The sequence below is a fragment of the Bos indicus x Bos taurus genome, chromosome 10 (assembly GCF_003369695.1).
Source record: "Bos indicus x Bos taurus breed Angus x Brahman F1 hybrid chromosome 10, Bos_hybrid_MaternalHap_v2.0, whole genome shotgun sequence".
Classification (NCBI taxonomy): Eukaryota; Metazoa; Chordata; class Mammalia; order Artiodactyla; family Bovidae; genus Bos; species Bos indicus x Bos taurus.
In genome coordinates this window covers 53,268,777-53,291,730 of record NC_040085.1, presented here as the reverse complement: position 1 = coordinate 53,291,730, position 22,954 = coordinate 53,268,777, and the positions used below count along the sequence as shown (strand labels likewise).

Below are 22,954 nucleotides of genomic sequence, written 5' to 3'. Positions count from 1 at the left end.
TACTTAAGAAAACAGTTTTCAAATAAAGCAATCTGTCATCTAGTCACCAAATATTTAAGGTTTTATTATTTATTAGTCCTTGTGCAAGATACTTGGAATACAGTTGTGAACAAAACAGTCTTATCATTGAGCTCATAGCCTAGAGAGATGGAAAGGGACAGGTACCATGAATGTTACAGAGGCAAGTTACAGGGTACTGTGGAGCATATGGCAGCTATTCTTAGTTGAGCAGAAGGATAAGGAAGGCTTTTCTCAAAAAGTGATACTTAAGAAGACAACTAAAGGTTGAATTTGAGATAGATAAGAATATATAGATAAGGAATAATGAACTTTGTAATGAAGAGACAGCAGCTATTTATGTTAAACACAATTTTAAAAAGTCTTTTAGTGATAGGAAACAAGAGTAAAATGGGGGAGGAGGGAGAAGAACTGAGAAAAGTAACTAGTCGTAATAGCCAGAGGGAAGAACTCTTAGTTCTTTGTTGATCAGCTTGAGAAAGCTTATTGAAGAAAGTGGGATATTTTGAGGTATTTAAGAGATAGAAGTAAAACACTTTGAATTTTGCCTACTGTGGAGATGAGCAGTAGAAGAGATATTGAGAAATACAACTCAAATGAGAAGTCATTTCTTAATCTGGTGAAATACCATGAAATAGGGGATAGAGAGGAGTATTTGTTCTTTCAGGCAATGATAAACTGCAAATCTTAAAGAATAATGGTTGTAGAAACATAGAGTAGACTAGAGGGTAGAAGTTGAACCGGTTTTAACTGTAATAAAACTGAAGAAAGGATTGCATCTGTAAGACTAGTATAGAAAAAGTAATGTACATGGTAGTGAATTGGGATAGTAAATTTTGAAGGATAGATTTATGTTTTGCATGTATAAATGGTAGTTAAGGTAACAAGCATGGTATTCATTTGTTCAACCAGTATTTATTGAATTCCTGCAAAACAAAACCTTAATTTTTAAACTAGATACAGATTGAGGAAAGAGTTGATTTACTTACATATTCCTCCCTGCTAAATGTGGGAGATTAAAGGAAAAATAAGGTAGACACAGGCCCTGCCCTTCTAAGTGTTTAGTATAATGGACAGTTGATGGCATCTAGGATCTTATTGGGACTTACCAGGTGGCGCTAGTGGTAAAGAACCCGCCTTCCAATGTAGGAGATGTAAGAGACTGCAGGTTCGATCTCAGGGTCGGGAAGATCCCCTGGAGGAGGGCATAGCAACCCACTCCTGGATTCTGGAGAATCCCATGGACAGAGGAGCCTGGTGGGCTACAGTCTGTACGGTCGCAGAGAGGTCGCAGAGAGTCAGACATGACAGCGACTTAGCACGCACACAGGATCTTATTATGTAATGAGAAGAATAAGGCATCAGAGGTAAGGATGATCCTTATTGAGGCGGGTGGTTTGGCTAGGAGCTGTCGGAATAATCCAAAGTAGTGTCAGAATTTTTCCAGGCAGCTAAAGTAAATTAAAAATTGTTTGAGATATAATTATTTTATTGGATAGGTAATATATATACATGGTTCAGAAATCAAAAGGTATGAAAGGGTATACAGTGGACAGTAAAGTGTCCCTTCAACCCTTATCACCTACTCCTGTAGATAACTGCTGTTACCTGTTCCTTTCCATTTAGAGAATATTGTATACCTGAGGAAATAGTTTTAATGTTCTCCATTAGGACATCCTTCTTTTATTAAGATTGATGAGACCAATGCTAACAATTTGTTTCTTTGTAGTCTACTGGTCCAGTGTTTAACTTTGCCAGAGAAACTTAGTTTCTGTTGTTTTCTTTTTTCCTTTATTTACTTCTCTTTGTTCTGCATTTCCCCCCATACTTGTACCAATACAGTTTATAGCTTACATTTATCAGTGGTAGAGTATTCTCTAGTAAACTTAATATAAATATTTTATTGCTTAAACATATCAGTATTAAATTATAAACTTCATAAGGACCGGGACTATCTCTGTCTTATTGGCTAGCATATCCCAGTATCTGGCACTGGGTTAATCAGTGAGTAATATGTTTTAATTGAATTAATAGAAGAGAAAGTTATTTTACTTTTGATCAGTTATCTCATTGGGTTTCAGTCCAAACCATATTTTAATTAAAGTTTCATTTTTATAACTTACCTTAGTGTCAAAGGAAGAAATTAATCGTATCAGAGGCATTTAGAGTGTATCTGCTATGTGCCAGGCATTGTAAAGTGATGTAGAGGATATGAGGAAGTATAAAATGTAAGCTTTGCCTTCAAGGAGTTTACAGTATAATGGAGGAGATAACTTATATATGAAGGCATAATACCAGTATAAGGCAGAATGTAAAGGGGGAGGTAAAGGGAATAAATATTACAGGATTCCAGAGGTGGTTAAGATCACTGTGGGCTTCAGGGCACCTAAAGATTTATTGATGTAATAGGACCTTGAAAGATAGGATTGAGATAGCCAGAAAGGAGGTTAAAAGCAGTTTTAGGCAAAGGGAACATGAAAGAAGGTGCAGAAGTAGGGGTGTTTAAAACACCCACTGTTTCAGAAAACTGACTTGCCAGCTTGATTGGACAGTTAATAGTGGGAGCAGTGGGAAGGGTATATTGCGGACGTCCTCCTATGGTAGCCACAGAGTTTGGATTGTATAAATATGGAGATATGGGATAGTTTTGGGCAGGAAACTGATGAGAAGGACATTTTTAGTAAACTATTAAGTAAACTGAGAGATAATATAAAATGAAATACAAGGGATAGAACCATTGAAAGTAGATAGAAGTACTTTAGGTGTACTCTACCCACTAAGTACACCTAAAAACTTTGAACATTATATGTAAAATAAACACATGAGATTCTGAAACGTGGATAAATGAAGGAGACTGATTAGGGACATTGGCATGTAAGGAATGACTCCAAGGTTAGTACCCTGGGTTTTCTTTTTGCCTTGTATGCCCCAAACTGGTTACTGGAGAGCCAGCAGTCTGAAAATGCCAACAGGTGCAGATAAAAATGCCCTGAAAAAAAGCCTACTCTCTAGCCAGAGGACTCAGGCAAAAAGGGCAGACTAGCAAGATGGAAGACTTTTAGACAATAGTTTTTCTATTGCAGTCAAGCACCACATAGAAAAAACTATGGACTACCCAGAGCAGCAAAGGCTGAATGAAGAATCAAGATTTCCATCCTCATCAGGTATAATGAGGTACCCCAACCCTCCCATGGAGCTCGGTGGTGAAGACCAAGAGGGCAGCTGCAGTTTGATCCTGCCGTATGTCAAGAGGGACCCTCCCTGGCATTGCCAGTGGAGATGATGTGGGAAGCCTGGGTTTTACATCATCAAGGAACAGAGAACAATTGAGGTACCCCTCCCATCTTTCCTGGGGTGGTGGTAGAGGAAACTTAGTAGAGTGACAGGGCTTTTTCTACTGGTCCCGTACACTAGAGTCACTCCGTTGTTCTCAGTACAGGTCACATCGGGAGCAGTACTGGGGTGCCCCTTCCTCTCCCAGACATGGTACCCTCATCCCCCATCCAGAAGAATGCAGCATCCCCTGCCATTCCAAGTGTTAAAGGAAGCAGAATGGAGAAAGTGGACTACCACCCTCATTGGCTGGTACCCCCATTTCCTTGCCAGAGTGGTGACAGTAGATAACTTATTTAAAATGTAAGTAAAGTCTAGTCTGAAGGATAGAGTAATCAGTAGAATTCCTCAAATTTTGTACATAATCCTACCCAAAATATCTGTGATAAAGTCACAGTGTGTCACAAATGTTAGGACATTATTAATTTGGTAATTTTTACTTAATGATATTTTGGTTAGGACCTAGGTTGCTTTGGAGGAGTAAGCAAAACTCCACATTGCATTTTTTCCTTTAGAAGTCCTCAGAGGCACTTTCGTTTTAACCACTGCAGTGAGGAGACAGTGGAGTGACTGCTTTTTTATCTGTGGACTTAGACTTTTGTAGAGTTGGAGTATAAACAGTCTTAAAATCTCTAAATTATTTTAAAATAATTTAAAAACCTATTTTTAATCGATGGGGTTGCAAAGAGTCGGACACGACTGAGCGACTTCTGAGTCTGTGTGTATGCCTAAGTTGACAAATAAGTGTATTTTTTGAACTATTAATTTTATTCTATACCTAAACTAGCAGTTCTTTTAGGTTTTGTGTAGGTCGTATAGGTTTCTGTCATATATTCTCCTTTTGTTTTAACCTTTAAAAATGTAATTGTACACCTAAAACTAATAATTTTATATATCAGTTATATCTCAAAAAATATAAAAATCATCCTTAGTTCACAGTTTACAAAGATAGGCTGAAGGCTGGGTTTAATGGTATTTTGCCTAGTCCTGCCTTAGTTGATTAGTTAATTGACCAAGGCTTTCTCTGTTTACTTCATGAAGTCATAAAGTCAACTTTTTGAAAAAATTTTTCTTTGAAAACAAATCTATTAAAAAAAAGAATTTTATTTACTATTTTGGCTATGCTGGGTCTTTATTGCTGTGAGGGCTTTTATCTAGTTGCTGGGAGTGAGGGCTGCTCTTCGGTTGCGGTGGGAGGGCTTACGATCGTGGTGGCTTCCCTTGGGGAGCACAGGCTCTGGGGTGCATGGGCTTCAGTAGCTGGGGCATGTGGGCTCAGGACTTGCAGTTCCTGGGCTCTGGAGCACAGGCTCAATAGTTGTGGCGCAGGGGCTTAGTTATTCTGCAGCATGTAGTCTTCCTGGGCCAGGGGTTTGGTAGGCACATTCTTTACCACGGAGCTACTGGGGAAGTCCAAAGTCAACTCTTTTTCATAGCACAGAGTAAAGACTTTACAGCATATTATCTGCAAAGATCTTTTTAGGTTCAGTTGACTTTATAGGTTTTCCTTTAATTAAAGTCTATTCACTTCTTAAAGAGATGTTTATTTTTTTAAAAATACTTATTTCTAATTTCTTTTCTCTCCTTATTTAGAAAGTATTTATTTTAGTAAAACTTTTTACCCAAAATGTTTATGTGTATCAGTTGATAGGCAACTTAGCAGTGTAAAAAACATAGCTAGTTGAATATTCAGGCTCTCTTTTATATCTCGTACATGAATAAATGTTTGATTATTGTGTTTTAAACTTTTGGAAAAAGAGCAGGAGTGATTCTTTCAAAGATATGATATTCTTCAACCGTGTGTGTTAGTTGCTTAGTTGTGTCTGACTCTTTGCAACCCAATGGACTGTAGCCTGCCAGGCTCTTCTGTCCATGAGATGGATTCTCCAGGGCAAGAATACTAGAGTGGGTTGCCATTCTCTTCTCCAGGGGATCTTCCTGGCCCAGGGATCAAACCGGGGTCTCCTGCATTGCAGGCAGATTTCTTTACCATCTAAGCAACCAAGGAAGCCCTCAGTTGAACTGTTTTTAAGTCTGCTTATTTTGTTTAATGGTGCCTAAATTATTCTTCTTTGCCATGACCAAGCTCCAGCTCTTTCACTCTTGATCTTTAAGAGAGTTTGAAAAATATTTTAGTGTCCATTTTAATCATCTGTTATAGTTATCTGATCTTTGATGAGACTAGAAAATCAAATTTGAACACTATCAAGATGTCAGTAGGTTTTCTATAACCTTGGAGGTTAATTTTTAAGTTAATTTTTAAAAAGTGACTTGAGTTTTGAGTATAAAAATTTTGAAATAAATGCTAGAGCACCCTAAAATAATTATATTGAACTAAACCACAAAGAGTTGGACACAACTGAGCAACTGAACTGAACTGAACTGAAACCACATGGAAATAAACTACATATCCAGTTTTTGTGTATAAGTGGTAGAAACTGCCTGAGAATAACTTATTTTGAAGCATTCAAGGAGTGTTGGAAGTATCTATTTATATAGGAGTAATGAATATATTACTTACGTGCCCATTAGAATGTGAATTTCTTGAGGGTAAGGGTGTTTGTCTCTGCTGTATCCATACTAGTAGAACAATGTCTGACTCATAGGAGGTTTCAGAAAATACTTGTTGCGTGGATGAATATATCATTCTTATCTTTTAATATATATAGTTCTCTCTAAATTGTACTGTGGCAACATAATCCTAACAACCGTATAAAGCCTGAAAATAGTAAAATTCTTATCTTTGAAAAATTTCCATAAGATTTTTGACTAAAACTGACCTTCTGATTAGTTTGTTTTGTTAGGAGTTCTGCACAGATACATTTTTTATTATGGCTTACTATGATCTCTGAAGTTATAATGTTTTATTTTTCTAGCTATTCTGTTTGAATGTGTACATACAGTCTATTCTATTTATCCTAAATCGGAATTGCTTGAGAAGGCTGCCAAATGCATTGGAAAGTTTGTTCTGTCACCTAAAATAAATCTCAAATATTTAGGTAAGATGATTGGTTCTTTTGATGGAAATTACCAAGAGAGCTTTTTGAAATTTTCTGAATATTTATTTTAAGTCACTTTATGTTATTTAATCTTTGTTTCTAGGACTGAAGGCTCTTACCTATGTTATCCAACAGGATCCCACTCTGGCTCTTCAACATCAGATGACAATAATTGAATGCTTAGATCATCCTGATCCCATTATTAAAAGAGAGGTAAACTGGTATTTTGAGTAGTGTATGTGAAATGTTAAAATTTTTAAACATTTTGTTGGTCTTATGGAGAGAGATGAAAATTATGGGCATGTGCACACGTGTGTATTTTAACTTTTGAATGCATTTTATTTTTTCTACTGAAGTTTAAGGGACTTTTCTAAAAAGTACTTGTATCAATAACCACAAGAATGGTTTTAAATTGTGAGTTGGAGAAGTTAGGAAGGTGTAGCTAGGTGGTGGTAATGGTAAAGAACCCCCGCTGCCAATGCAGGAGACGTAAGAGACATGAGTTTGATCCCGGGTCAGGAAGATCCCCCAGAGGAGGGCATGGTAGCCCACTCCAGGATTCTTACCTGGAGAATCCCGCGGACAGAAGAGTCTGGCGGGCTACAGTCCATAGGGTTGCAAAGAGTTGGACGCAACTGAAGTGACAGCACACATGCATGCACACACCTGTGTAGGATCCCTTATCAAGGAATCTTACTGGTCCAAGGGTTGTGTCAATAGAAGACCAGAATTCTATTTCCAGTTCTTCCTATTAGTATAATTTTAAGACATAATTTATGATAATTAATTTTTTTCATTATTTTCCTTGACATCTATAAAATGGGCTACTCTATTCCTTATTGAATCTGTAAGAATGTTGATAGAATTAATAAAGATAGGGACTTCCCTGGAGTTTCAGTGGTTGGGACTCCATGCTACTGCTGCAGGGGCACAGGTTCAGTCTCTGCTCAGGGAGTTAAGATCCTACATGCTGCATGGTGTGGCCAAAAAATAAAAAGAATTAGTAAAGATATCCCTAAACTGTTTTGAACTTCTTGGAAGGAAAGGTGTATAAATCTACTTAATTTTTTTCAACTTTTTCCTTTTATAAAATTGCTTCATTATCTGCTTGGGTGTTCTAGATAGATCTGGTAATTCTCATGTACAGACATGATTCTATACCTTCATTTAAAATGGTTTATGGGACCTAATTAAGAAGAGTGATTGTTTTATTTCTGATTTTAAAAATAATGAAGATAAAAAGATAAATTCTAGTAAACATCTAAATTATTTAAAAGCAATGAATTAAAAGTTCATTGAAAGAACATTATTGCATTGAATAATATGAATGTTGAATTCTAAAGGTACTATTTTTGAAATAATGTTTCTGAGAAATTGCCATCTACATATATGCAATATATATGCATATATATTTTGGATTCATATTTTTGATCTTCTAAAAAATAGTTACCTGCCTTGAATGAATCCAGAAAGTTTATGGATAATTTCTATGTGTAGACATTGTAGAAAAATGCAAAGATGCCAAGGGACAGTAACAAATAATTATATGACTCTTCTACTTTGAATGGATACAGAGCATGCATTTTCTTTGTGTGGTTAAGTAGTATGTTGAACAGGGTTGACTTGGGTACAGTTTTCTTAGTTCTGTGCTTAATTATTGGGATTTAATTTTAAAATGAGAGTTAAAGAGAAACAGAGAACTTCTAAAATTATCAGGTCTGGTCTGCAGTGAGAAAAGTAGTTTGAATTCTTTGGGGAGGATACTGAGCATCAGTGGTGCCCAAAGAAGGCACTGTAGTACTGTTTCCTTAATTCCACTGTCATATCTAACCTCCATCAGTAATTATGTGGCAAGAACTTTGGTCCTGGGGTATGGAGTGACCTGTTGCTTGGGTCTGGGATGCTCTTTTACCTGATTGTATTACCTTTCTTTCATAACAAGACAAAAGAAAGCATGAGGGAGTTAATAGAAAAGACCTTCCGCCATGCAATTCCTAATACAATGCCCCATTCAGTCCTGGAAACGCTAAGTTTCATAGTCTTAGAGTAGGAATTAAATTTGGTGTACATTATCTTAAAATACATGGCTTACAGAGCCTACAGGAAGGATGTCTGAAATAGCTTTGTAAGTGGAAAGCTAGTGATGGGGGATCTATGTATTTATAGATTTTAAATGGTGTTAAGGATTAACTGGAACAGTTTTAAAAAAAAATTCAAAATCTGTTATCCTTTGTACTTGAAGTCCTGGGTATAAGGATTGAAAAATTAGGAAGAACCCTAAAGAAATCTGAACAGATTTAACAAGTAGGGTACATAGAAATTCTCTTACAGCTAATATTGTTGATCCTGAAATGCTAGTAAAGGATGCTTTCTTATTGCTGCCTTTTGTTTCATACTGATTCTGGGAACTATGATATTTGTGGAACCTTAATATAGGGCCTCAGAAAGCCAGGTAAATGGGAGTTTACTTTGGTAATGGTTTTTCTTCATCTTACTTGAGGCAGCAAGAGGTGTATTCCTCAGCACTGAGGAGCCATAAAACAGTTCTTCCTTGATACCTGAGATTCTGAAAGTAGGCCTTGCTGCACTTTGAAGTGCTCGCGCTACCTTATCCATCCAAGAGAGACCATTTAGCATATTCAAAAGCAGAGACATTACTTTGCCAACAAAGGTTCGTCTAGTCAAGGCTATGGTTTTTCCTGTGGTCATGAATGGATGTGAGAGTTGGACTGTGAAGAAGGCTGAGCGCCAAAGAATTGATGCTTTTGAACTGTGGTGTTGGAGAAGACTCTTGAGAGTCCCTTGGACTGCAAGGAGATCCAACCAGTCCATTCTGAAGGAGATCAGCCCTGGGATTTCTTTGGAAGGAATGATGCTAAAGCTGAAACTCCAGTACTTTGGCCACCTCGTACGAAGAGTTGATTCATTGGAAAAGACCCTGATGCTGGGAGGGATTGGGGGCAGGAGGAGAAGGGGACGCCAGAGGATGAGATGGCTGGATGGCATCACTGACTCGATGGACGTGAGTCTCAGTGAACTCCGGGAGTTGGTGATGGACAGGGAGGCCTGGTGTGCTGCGATTCATGGGGTTGCAAAGAGTTGGACACGACTGAGCAACTGATCTGATCTGATCTGACAGATCCACTCAAGTGCACTTTTCTGTTTGGGAAGTATGGAAAAGCATTTTGGAAGACTGGATTTTTGTATATGTATGTATACAAAAATCCAGTCTTCCAAAATGCTTAAACACACACATGCATAGTATGCAGGCATGTGTAATGTAGGCTTAGATGCTTTCTCCTTGGAAGGACAGTTATGACCAACCTAGACAGCATATTAAAAAGCAGAAATATTACTTTGCCAACAAAGGTCCATCTAGTCAAGGCTGTACTTTTTCCAGTGGTCATGTATGGATGTGAGAGTTGGACTATAAAGAAAGCTGAGCACCAAAGAATTGATGCTTTTGAACTGTGGTGTTGGAGAAGACTCTTGAAAGTCCCTTGGATTGCAAGGAGATCCAACCAGTCCATCCTAAAGGAGATCAGTCCTGGGTGTTCATTGGAAGGACTGATGTTGAAGCCGAAACTCCAGTACTTTGGCCGCCTGATGCCAAGAGCTGACTTATTTGAAAAGACCCTGATGCTGGGAAAGGTTGAGGGCAGGAGGAGAAGGGGACGACAGAGGATGAGATGGCTGGATGACATCACCGACTCAATGGACATGAGTTTGGGTAAACTTCAGGAGCTGGTGATGGACAGGGAGGCCTGCTGTGTTGCAGTCCATGGGGTTGCAAAGAGTTAGACATGACTGAGCAACTGAACTGAATTGAAGAAGCTGTTACATTTTTAGAAAATAGGTTATAAATCTTTTAACTTTTTGGTGTTTGCATGGCCTGTCAATGTAGAGATGTCAGATCATAATTATCTGTATCAGTCGAAGGGTTTTAGACTTTTGAATTGATTATAATTCCTTTTTTTCAACAATGGTTTTACCTTTCTTAAGTTCTATTCTGGTTAAAATGTGTATTTCTTGAGTGCCCGTTAACTGCCCAGTAAAGCTACATAAAAGTGGAAGAACCAACTATTAAAAACCTTTGAAAGTGAAAGTCACTCAGTCATGTCCAACTCTTTGCAACCCTATGGACTGTACTGTCAATGGAAATCTCTAGGCCAGAATACCGGAGTGGGTAGCCTTTCTCTTTTCCAGGGAATCTTTCGAACCCAGGTCTTCGGCATTGCAGATGGATTCTTTACCAGCTGAACCACCAGGGAAGCCCAAGAATACCGGAGTGGGTAGCCTACCCCTTCTCCAGGGGATCTTCCCAAACCAGGAATCAAAGCGGGGTATAAACCTTTATGTTACAGTATTTATTGGGATTATCATGCATAGTTTTATAATACTGCTTTTGTTTTTCTTTCTTAAATAGACTCTGGAACTTCTTTACAGAATTACTAATGCACAGAATATAACAGTGATTGTCCAGAAAATGCTTGAATATTTACATCAGAGCAAAGAAGAATATATTATCGTCAATTTGGTTGGAAAAATAGCTGAGCTGGCTGAGAAATATCTTTTGGGCCCTGAGTCATAAAACACTTTTTAGTTACACAGTGACTTTATTTATTTATTTTTCAAAAAATAAATGTTTTTCCTTTTTTTTTAACTAAAATTTTTTTTATCACCAAAAACGTTTTGTATTGAGGTAGAGCCGATTAACAATGTTGTGATAGTTCAGGTGAACAGTGAAGAGACTCAGCCATATACATGTACATGTATCCATTCTCCCTCAAACCCCCGTCCCATCCAGGCTGGCACGTAACATTGAGCAGAGTTCCATGTGCTATACAATAGTGTTTTGCTTGTTATCCATTTTAAATATAGCAGTGTGTTACACAGTGACTTTAAAATGATTGGTATAGACATAGTCACTTGTAGGTTGAATTCAGAGGCCCAGCAATAACTTCCATTCCTGATGTTCAAGCCTTTCTTATTGTTAAAAACAAAAAGTTGTGTAGACTTCCTGGGCGATAACTTTTTTCCTGTTTCTTTTTATTCTACTGGGCCGTATTATCAACAGGAGTATACAGGAATCTCTTGACTCTTCTTTTATCCCTCCTTGTCTTTGACTTTACTTCCTACTCAGTTTCTTTCCTGAGTAAAAGTTCTTGTTGTTTGAGGGAGATTGGTGAGGATATCAGTATGCTAAAATTTAGCCTTTACATGATTGCTTATACTGGGAATGGTCACAAACTCCATTTACGTGTTACTTTTCTTCACATTTGTTTTTAAAAACTCAGAGGAACTTTACAGGCCCCAAGGTTACTCAACATTCTTTTTAAGATGTTTGTTGTTTAAATCTAAGATCGAATGAATGAATGAGTAATGTCAGTCAAATTATCTTGGAATGCTTAAGTATAGTTTTGTCCTGGCCAGTGCTATAGCCCTGGCTAGCAGAATGGTAGAATTTTAGAACTGAAGAGGAACAGATTAGAAAAGAGGGTAAACAATTGTTCAGAAAGACATATCACAACACTTAACCTTTCTGAAGTGCATATCATTTTCCATTATGTATTTGTCCTCAGTCAGCTGGAATATTTCTTTCAGTTATTTCACATTTAATTGAGTGCCTATTATGTCCAAAATATGGTGCTAGATAAAAAAAAGCAACATGAATTGGTTTACTAAGTTTACTAAATACGCTTTACTGAACACCTATTTTACACAAAGCTAGAGTATAGAAAAATTTATTGGCAGAAGTTAAAATTATAAATGCCAAACTGGGATGAATTGAGGGTTATTTTTGCAAAGATTGATTCAGGAAGGGTAATTTTAATAACTGGCATTTGGAAGTGTACTTGTTCTTAACACTGTGGACACATATGCTCCTGATAACGCATGGTTTATTCAGACAATGAATGCTGTATTTTCAGTGGGAGGAGATGTGATGCATCCTGATATTCCCAATAACTTTCTGAGACTGCTAGCAGAAGGTTAGTAAACTATTGCATTCTGTAAAGATATTAAAATTAAATGTTTTTATTACAGAGTCCTTGGAGAATTTAATGGAAATTAAAATGGTATATCAATTCCTTTGTAGGTTTTGATGATGAAACAGAAAATCAACAACTAAGACTTTATGCAGTTCAGTCTTATCTTACTTTACTAGATGTGGAAAATGTGTTCTATCCACAGAGATTTCTTCAAGTTATGAGTTGGGTAAGCAAAGTACATTGACTCATAAATGTTTATAATATTATTTTTTATAAAGACAAATACTGATAATGTATTTCTTCAGAAATCATTTCTTTCAGATCTGTTAACTCCTTCAGCTGCCGATTTTCTTTCCCAGTGGCTACCTTCTATCACTTACCTATTTACTTGTGTATTCATTCTCTCTGCCCTCTCACTTGAATAGTCTTTTAAATATGGGTATTTATTTAGATGCCTGTCTGTATACAATGCATTTGTTGTGAATCTGTATATGAATATGTGAATACTCATGAAGCTGTGGTATGCTAGCTTTCTATTGTTGCATAATCATGTTACCACAAACTTAAAACAGCATACATTTGTTATCTCACAGTTTCTGTGGGTTAGGAGCTCAGGTATGGCTTAGCTGGGTTTTCTGCTTAAGGCTTTTTAAGGGTGCAATCCAGGTGTCCCTTGGGGCTGCTGTTTCATCTGAAACTTGATTAGTAAAGGATCTGCTTCCAGGCTCACATGTGGTTGTTGGCAGAAATCAGTTTTTTGTAGCTCTAAGGCTGAAGGTTTGATGTTCGGACTGTTGACTGTTGGCTGCCCTTGGCTCCAAGAGTTGTCCTCAATTTCTTGCCATGTGGGCCTCCCAACATGGAGGCTTGCTTCATCAAAGCCTGCAAGGGAGATCATCTCTTTGCAAAGTGAGGTTACAATTTTGTAGAGTATAAGGCTTACATAATCATCATATACATCCTGTCACCTTCGTATATTCTTTCCTGTGCATGTGAGTGAGCATTTCTGTAGGAGGAGATTTGGAGAAGTGCATCTCTGGGTCATAGGATGTTCACACTTTAATATTTTATGGTTTTGTCAAATGTTAGTATGTTAAATTAAATTTTACCCAGACTTTTATGTAAGAATTCTTTTCTCATCTATGAGAAAGGTGAAAAAGTGGCATAATAAATACCCCTGTACTGTTCATCTAGATTCCCAGTGAATGTTTTTAACCACCTTGCTTTACTTTATCTACATCTCTATATATAGCTGCTTCCCCTATAAAAGAATTCAATATAAATCTCCCAAGAGTCACATTCTAGATAACCATAAAACCATTATTGCAACTGAAAAACATGACCTTAATTCATTAATGTCACCCAATATACAGTCCATATTCATATTAATCCAGTTATCCAAAAAATGTCTCTTATGACTATTTTTCCATTCCTCCTTACCCCATATCCAGTCAAGGTTCACAAATTGCATTTAGTTTTTCTTTTAGCCTCTGTATTTTACAGTGATCCTCAGGTTTTTTTTTGTTTGTTTTTTTGTTTTCATGACATTGTTATTTTTTTGGATGAATACTTGTAGAAAATCCAGCATTCTGAATTGGACTATGTCTGGTTCAGGTAAACATTTTTAGCAAGAATACAACATTGTCAATATGTACTTCCCATTACATCATATCAGGATGCATATAATATCAGTTCCTCCAATTATTGGTGATTGTTAATGTCTTTGGTTAAGATGGTGATCTTCATATTCTCTCCATTGTAAAGGTACCATTTCTTCTTACTGATTTAGAACTAATCTGTGAGGTGATTCTATGAGACTGTGTGAGCATCTGTTCTTCAGCTGTCTTTTATCAATGGTTTTAGCATTGATAATCTTTGCCTAAATTGATTGCTGTATTTGGTAGCCATTTGTATATGTTCATATATTTAGAGTGTTTCTTTTTCTACAGCATACAAATCCTGTCCCTGTTTTGTTAGATTTATACTTAGATACAGATGGTCCCTGATTTAAGATAGTTCAGGTTAGGGTTAGGGTTCTGGCGATGCGAAAGTGATACAAATTTAGGAGAAACTTCAAATTCTTTATTTTGAATTGAAGTATAGTTGATTTACAGTATTAATATTATATCAGTTTTAAGTGTACAGCATGTTGATTCTTTCTTTTGCAAATTATATTCCATTAAGGTTATTATAAGATTATGGGTCTAATTTCCTGTACTATTCAGTACATCCTTGTTGCTTACCTAGTTCATACTTTGTTTGTAGTTTGTATCTCTTAATCCCTTATACCTAACTTGCTCCTTCCCCCTTCCCTCGTTCCACTGGTAACCACTGGTTTGTTTTTTTTTATTATTTATTTTATTTTATTTTATTGAATATAGTTGATTTACAGTGTGTGTTAATTTCTAGCATACAGCAAAGTGATTCAGTTATACATATACTGCTACTGCTACTGCTAAGTCACTTCAGTCGTGTCCGACTCTGTGCGACCCCATAGATGGCAGCCCACTAGGCTCCCCCGTCCCTGGGATTCTCCAGGCAAGAACACTGGAGTGGGTTGCCATTGCCTTCTCCAGTGCATGAAAGTGAAAAGTGAAAGTGAAGTCGCTCAGTCGTGTCTGACTCTTCGCAACCCCATGGATTGCAGCCATTCTTTTCCATTATGATTTATTATAGGATTTTGAATATAGTTCCTGGTGCTATACAGTAGGACATTGTTATTTATCTGTTTTATATATAGTAGTTTGTATATGCTAATCCCAAATTCCTAAGTTATATCTCCCCTATCTCCTACCCCCTTTGATAACCATAAGTTTGTTTTCTCTACCTGTGAGTCTGTTTCTTAGATAAATTGGTTTGTGTCACATTTTAGATGCCACGTATAAGTGATATCATAGAGTATTTGTCTTTTTCTTTCTCACTTGCTTCACCTAGTATGATAATTTCTAGTTCCATCCATGTTGCTTTAAATAGCATTATTTCATTCTTTTTCATGGCTGACTAGTATTCCATCGTGTGTGTGTGTGTGTGTGTGTGTGTGTGTGTGTGTGTGTGTGTATGTATGTGTGTGTGTATATATATATATATATATATATATATATATACATACACCATATCTTCTTTATCCTTTCAGTATGTCAGTGGACATTAGGTGGCTTCCATATCTTGGCTATTGTAAATAGTGCTGCACTGAACATTGGGATGCATGTATCTTTTCGAATTCTGGTTTCCTCTGGATATATATGCCCAGGAGTTAAGTTGCTAGATTATATGGCAGCTCTTTTGTATTTTTTAAAGAAACATCCATACTGTTTTCTGTAGTGGCTTCACCAATTTAAATTCCCGCCAGTCATGTAGAAGGGTTCCCTTGTCTCCACATTCTCTCCAGCATTTGTTATTTGTAGACTTTTTGAGAATACTCATTCTCACAGGTGTGAGGTAATATCTCACTGAGGTTTTTGATTTGCTTTTCTCTAATAATTAGTGATGTTGAGCATCTTTTCTTGTGCCTGTTAGCCAGCTTTATGTCTTCTTGTGCCTGTTAGCCAGCTTTATGTCTTCTTTGGAAAAATGTCTATTCAGGTCTTCTGCTCATTTTTTCATTGAGTTGTTTTGTTGATACTGAGTTGTATGGATTGTTTGTATATTTTGGAAATTAAGTCCTTGCTGGTTGCATTGTTTACAAATATTTTCTCCCATTCTGTAGGTTGTTTTTTCGTTTTGTTGATTGTTTCCTTTAGTGTGCAAAAGCTTTTAAGTTTAATTAGGTCCCATTTGTTTATTTTTGCCTTAGTAGACAGAGCCAAGAAAATATCGTTACAATTTATGTTAAAGAATGTTCTTTTCTAGGAGTTGTATGATTCAGGTCTTACAATTAGATCATTAATCCATTTTAAGTTTAATTTTGTATATAATGTGAGGAAATGTTATAATTTTATCATTTTACATGTAGCAGTCTAGTTTTCCCAGCACCACTTATTGAAGAAACTGTTCCTTTCTCTATCCTATACGCTTGCCTCCTTTTTCATAGATTAGTGGTTTATTTCTGTATTTTGATCTTATACCTTGCTAAATTCACTTATTAATCTAGAATTTTTTTTTTTTTTGTAGATTTCTTGAGACTGTGTTAAGAATTTTTGCATCTCTGTTTATGAGGGATCTTCTTTTTTTTTTTTTAACTTTTTTTTGTTTTGTTTTTTTCCTACTCTTTGGGTTTAGTATCAAGGTCATACTGGCTTCATAGACTGTTTGGGAGTGTTCTTTCCTCATTTATGTAATGGAAAGATAGGGTGTTGTTTTGTCTTTAAGTGTCTTGAAAATTTCCTGTTGTCCTTCCTGTTACTGATTTTAGTTTGTTGTCAGAGAAAATACTCTTATGATTTCAGTTCTTTTAAGTCTCTTGAGGTTTATTTTATGGCCTAAGATATAGTCTGTCTTGTTAAATGTTCTGTGGGTGCTCGAAAAGTATCCTGCTTACTGTTGGGTGGTGTGTTCTATAGATGTTGATTAAATTCTTTTGGTGATGGTGTTGAGACCTGAATAAGTTAGATGTAGAAAAGAGAATGTGTAACATAGATCAGTGTTCCTCAAAGTCTCTTCTGTGGATCATCTGTATCAGAATCAGATGGTATTTGTTCAGAATGTGTATTGTAGATCCCCCCCACAGACATACTAAATCAGATTATCTGGGAGTAGAGTCAGAAATCTGTATTTTTGTGAAACATTTCAGATGGCTCTTACGCATGCTAGTGTGTGGGAACCACTTGTTTAAATGGTTATTGGAAAATAGTAACAGAATGTGAAAGTGCTTGTAAAAACCAACATCCAAACCTGGAAGTTCAGAAGAAAGCTAACTTGTAAAGATATGATGCTTTATATATTGTTAATAATAAAGATGTGAAAGTCCTTCTTGTATTCACTTCCAGTTCATGGTGGTGGTGTTCAGTTGCTTAGTCGTATCTGACTCTTTGTGACCCTATGAACTGTAGCTCGCTAGGCTCCTCTGTCCATGGAACATTCCAGGCAAGAATACTGGAGTGGGTTGCCATTTCCTCCTCCCCAATTCATGGTGTAATTTTGACCTAAAATATGCAATTTTATTTTTAATAATTTTTTTACTGTGAGAATATGCTTAGTATAGATTAAATTTACTCTGCAGACACTTTGTTTAGATTTCTGAGTATAATTGCTATCTAACTTGATGTTTGCATATATTCATTTCTTTGTTTTACTTACAGGTGTTAGGAGAGTATTCCTATCTCTTAAATAAGGAAACACCAGAGGAAGTTATAACCAAGCTCTACAAGTTACTTATGAATGACTCCATTTCTTCAGAAACAAAAGCCTGGATAATAGCTGCTGTGACCAAGTTGACACCCCAAGCACACTCTTCTAATATAGTTGAGAGATTAATCCAGGAATTTACCACATCTTTGGATACTTGCTTGAGACAGCATGCATTTGAATTAAAACACTTGCATGAGAATATAAAATTGATGAAGAGCTTACTTCCACTTGATAAGAGTTGTGAAGACATGGTGGTAAGACATCTGCATTCTGTCTTTTTAAGGGTTGCATTGTGTTTAAAAAGAATAATTCTTGCATTTGAGATATATCTATAATGTACCAAAATGTAATTTCTGTAGCGCTTAAGATGAAGGTTGGCGTTTTTCTCATGTTAGTGTGAGAGAGGATTTGAGAGCTTCTATTCAGTTGTTGTTGTTCAGTCGCTAAGTTGTGTCTGACGCTGCAACCCCATGAACTGCAGCACTCCAGGCTTCCTTGTCCTTCATTATCTCCCTGAATTTGCTCAAACTCATGTCTATTGAGTGAATGATGCCATCCAACCATCTCATCCTCTGTTGCCGCCTTCTCCTCTAGTTCAATAGTGATCCTAAATAGTAAGGAAGACTAATCTGTTCTGGAGAACTGCTGTGGAAGGGGTTTATATTCTGTGACAATCTCCTTTAACATATAATAATTTGAGAAATTAAAAATTTTATCTCCTTCAAACTTCTCTAATATATCATTTTATTATTACTCTCTTTGAGAATGTAAGAAAAAAATTTCTCCACTTTATTTTATGCATCTACCATCTAAATCTTTACTACTCTGGAACCTGATCACTCACCTTTCCTTCTCCCACCTGCTTTCAGCACCTGCCCTTTTAGGCAAAGCACTTAGTCACATTTCACTTTGAGTTCTCCCTCAGATTGGTGTAAATCTGAAAACTTCAAAGAGGAAGTCAGATTTTTCAGATTTTTATGTTAGATGTCATATTCTACAGGAGAGGATGGGCATTCCCACTAATTACGATTCAGATGGAGATGCAGGTTTGATCTCTGGCTGGGGAGATCCCCTGGAGGAGGAAATGTCATTCCAGTATTCTTGCCTGAAGAATCCCATGGACAGAGGAACCTGGCTATAGTCGATAGGATGGCAAAGAGTCGGGCATGACTGAGGTGACTGAGCACATTCATGGCTTGTATTCATTTTGAACTTTTGTTCATTAATTTTTTTCATTAGCTCCTCATGGGCAGAGGCCTTGGTTTAACATTCCTGAGGCTGTATGAATACATATGCTGTTAAGCTAGTTAGTAACTCTACTTCTTTTTCTATCTGAAAGATAATGATGATGACATAGCTTCATCTATTTAAGAATCTTACCAAAACAAAACTTTTCCAAATTCAGAGTGTGAGATGCCAATTAAATTTTTGAGAATTACCTGCATTTCTAAATTATCTGAGCTGGTTGTATGCTGCTGCTGCTGCTAAGTCGCTTCAGTCGTGTCCGACTCTGTGTGACCCCACAGATGGCAGCCCACCAGGCTCCCCTGTCCCTGGAATTCTCCAGGCAAGAACACTGGAGTGGGTTGCCATTTCCTTCTCCAATGCATGAAAGTGAAAAGTGAAAGTGAAGTCGGTCAGTCGTGTCTGACTCCCAGCGACCCCATGGACTGCAGCCTACCATGCTCCTCTGTCCGTGGGATTTTCTGGAGTGGGGTGCCATTGCCTTCTCCAGAGCTGGTTGTATATACTTAGCTAAATCAGGAGAAGCAGATCTGTGGTTTCGGAGGTTGTTATTGCTGTATCCTCTTGTGTATCTTGTTTTCCTTTCTCACTTAATTTTCTCTTTTTCTCATTTTCCTCTTACTCTTTTTTCATCTCTTTATTTCTTTTCATTTAACCTATCTATTCTTGTACTTTGTTGAAATTAAGTTAATATTCCACAGATTTGTGAAGAAACATTTCTAGGTAGAAAGGAATAAGTTCAGTTCAGTTTAGTTGCTCAGTCGTGTCCAACTCTTTGCGACCCCATGAACCACAGCATGCCAGGCCTTCCTGTCCATCACCAACTCCCGGAGTCTACCCAAACCCATGTGCATTGAGTTGGTGATGCCATCCAACCATCTCATCCTCTGTCGTCCCCTTCTTGTCATGCCCTCAATCTTTCCCAGCATCAGGGTCTTTTCCAATGAGTCAGCTCTTGGCATCAGGTGGCCAAAGTATTGGAGTTTCAGCTTCAACATCAGTCCTTCCAATGAACACTCAGGACTGATCTCCTTTAAGATGGACTGGTTGGATCTCCTTGCAATCCAAAGGACTTTCAAGAGTCTTCTCCAACACCACAGTTCAAAAGTGTCAATTCTTTGGTGCTCAGCTTTCTTTATAGTCCAACTCTCACATCCATACATGACCACTGGAAAACCATAGCCTTGACTAGACAGACCTTTGTTGGCAAAGTAATGTCTCTTTATCTAGGTTGGTCATAACTTTCCTTCCAAGGAGTAAGCGTCTTTTAATTTCATGGCTGCAGTCACCATTGGCAGTGATTTTGGAGCCCAGAAAAATAAAATCAGCCACTGTTTCCACTGTTTCCCCCTCTATTTGCCATGAAGTGATGGGACCGGATGCCATGATCTTAGTTTTCTAAATGTTGAGCTTTAAGCCAACTTTTTCACTCTCCTCTTTCACTTTCATCAAGAGGCTCTTCAGTTCTTTTTCACTTTCTGCCATAAGGGTGGTGTCATCTGTGTATCTGAGGTTATTGATATTTCTCCTTTCAATCTTGATTCCAGTTTGTGCTTCCTCTAGCCCAGCGTTTCTCATGATGTACTCTGCATAGAAGCTAAATAAGCAGGGTGAAAATATACAGCCTTTACGTACTCCTTTTCCTATTTGGAACCAGTCTGTTGTTCCATGTCCAGTTCTAACTGTTGCTGTTGAACTGTTGCTGTTGAAAAGAACAGGGTAGTGAAATCAGTGTGGGAGGCTGGATAACAGCCCTCCCCAAGATATTCACATCTTAATCCCTGGAGCCTGTGCATGTGTGTGTGTGTATGTTAAGGCTCTTCAGTTGTGTCTGACTGCAACCCCATAGACTGTAGCCCACCAGGCTCCTCTGTCCATGGAATTCTCCAGGCAAGAATTCTGGAGTGGGTTGCCATGCCCTCCTCCAGGGCATCTTCCTGACCCAGGGATCAAACCCGTGTCTCTTACAACTCCATTCTCAGATGGGTTCTTTACCACTAGTGCCACCTGAGAAGCCCAGAGCCTATGCATATGTTACTTTATGTGGTAAAAGGGACTTTGTAGGTTTGATTACGAATTTTGTAATGGGGAGATTAATGTGGATCATCTGAGTAGGCATAATATAATCATGAAGTGTCCTTATAAAAGTGAGGCAAGAGGTCAGAGAGGAGAAGGCAAAGTAACCATAGAAGCAGAGATTGGAGTGATATAGCCACAAGCCGAGGAATGCCTCTAGAAAGAGACAAGGAACCTGTTCTCTCCTGGAGCCTCCAGAAGGAACTAGCCTTTGCCACCACCTTGTTTTTAGCCCCCAGCAGGAGGAAACTAATGAAGACAGCATAGCTCGTAGTGTATATGTCTTCTCCTCTAGTAAGTTACAAGTCTCATGAGGGCAGGTCTTGTGTCTTCCCTTTTCTGAACGATTAGCATCCAACATGATTCTTTAATATACAACAAAAATGTATTCTGCAGTGCAGTGAATTAATAATAAGTGCAAATGACTTATATTGTTAGATTCTTAGAGCTGAGGGATTTGATTATTGATGTTTCAAAAAGCTAGAGAGTTGAGTAGCAATTTTAGAATTGAAGTTCTGTTTTTCACTTAAAAATTATTTTTAGGAAATGTGGGCTAACATTACTTATATGATTGTGCAGTCTACTGTGTAGGGTAAGTGTTTTAATTCCTAATTTTTGCTTTACTTAGGTAGATGCTTCCTTATCTTTTCTGGATGGTTTTGTGGCTGAAGAACTAACACAGGGGGCAGCGCCTTACAAACCTCACCACCAACGGCAGGAAGAAAAGCTTTCTCAGGAAAAAGGTAATTTTTCATGAGTTTATAATAAGTTACATTGTAGGGACATGACTTTTTCATGCGATTGGTATCATAGTCATGTAAGTATATAACTGAGAAGATTTATTATCCCTCTTTAAATCTGCTTGTGACTTGTTCACCCTGGCCTTATTTGGGGTAAACAGAAAAAAAAAAGGGGGGAGTTCCAAAAGTCATACGTTTCATGTACATAAGTGCCTCAGATCATCTTATAATTTTAAAAGAACTTGAAGGTAGAATTATCATGTTGGTCACTGTGCTAAAGGACTGACAGATGTTCCTGTCAGCATACCTGCAGAAAAACTTCAGAAAAAAAATGCTGGTTACTATGGATAGTGAGTTTCATTTTCATTCTGAACAATCTTGTATATCTAATCAGTGAGTTTAGTAATGGCTAAGAAAGGAAATAATAACTTATATTTTAAAAATGTAGGGTGTCAGGGAAAGACTTCTGTCATGGTTTTAGTCAAGAGGAGATTATAGAAATATTTGATGGTGGATGGGATATGAATAAAGGGAGACCATTGACTTATATATATAGGAATTCAGAATGTTAATACTAAAAAGTTTAATGCTGAAAGTCCTTTTTTTGTTCAGCTGCTGCTGCTGCTAAGTCGCTTCAATCGTGTCCGACTCTGTGCAACCCCATAGACGGCAGCCCACCAGGCTCCCCCATCCCTGGGATTCTCCAGGCAAGAACCCTGGAGTGGGTTGCCATTTCCTTCTCCAATGCATGAAAGTGAAAAGTGAAAGTGAAGTCACTCAGCCGTGTCCGACTCTTAGCGACCCCATGGATTGCAGCCTTCCAGGCTCCTCCATCCATGGGATTTTCCAGGCAAGAGTACTGGAGTCGGGTGCCATTGCCTTCTACTCATTCTTTAATGATTTTGTTGAGTACTTGTTAATTCAGGCTCTGTGCTAGGCAAAAAAGTTCAAGTAAATGGATGATCCTATGATGAAACCAAAAAGTATAAACATTTATATAATCGGCTTGATGGTATTTTTTTGCAGAAGTAGAAGTATTTTCTCTTTTAAGGTTTCAGTTCAGTTCAGTCGCTCAGTCGTGTCCAACTCTTTGTGACCCATGAACCACAGCACGCCAGGCCTCCCTGTCCATCACCAACGCCCAGAGTCCATCCAAACCCATGTACATTGAGTCGGTGATGCCATCCAACCATCTCATCTTCGTCATCCCTTTCTCCTCCTGCCCTCAATCTTTCCCAGCATCAGGGTCTTTTCCAATGAGTCAGCT

The 22,954-nt window shown here is 37.6% G+C and overlaps 1 protein-coding gene across 2 annotated transcripts in view; it reads left to right on the top strand.

The window, feature by feature from the left end:
* Positions 1-22,954, top strand: part of AP4E1 (adaptor related protein complex 4 subunit epsilon 1) — a 66,395-nt gene that overhangs the window by 22,181 nt on the left and 21,260 nt on the right. For both annotated transcript variants that reach the window (XM_027554021.1, XM_027554022.1), the window contains 7 exons: positions 6,228-6,350; positions 6,454-6,563; positions 10,777-10,916; positions 12,228-12,340; positions 12,448-12,566; positions 17,578-17,880; positions 21,576-21,690. In XM_027554021.1, the coding sequence (XP_027409822.1) occupies positions 6,228-6,350; positions 6,454-6,563; positions 10,777-10,916; positions 12,228-12,340; positions 12,448-12,566; positions 17,578-17,880; positions 21,576-21,690 (1,023 nt within the window). The remainder of the gene's footprint in view (positions 1-6,227; positions 6,351-6,453; positions 6,564-10,776; positions 10,917-12,227; positions 12,341-12,447; positions 12,567-17,577; positions 17,881-21,575; positions 21,691-22,954) is intronic.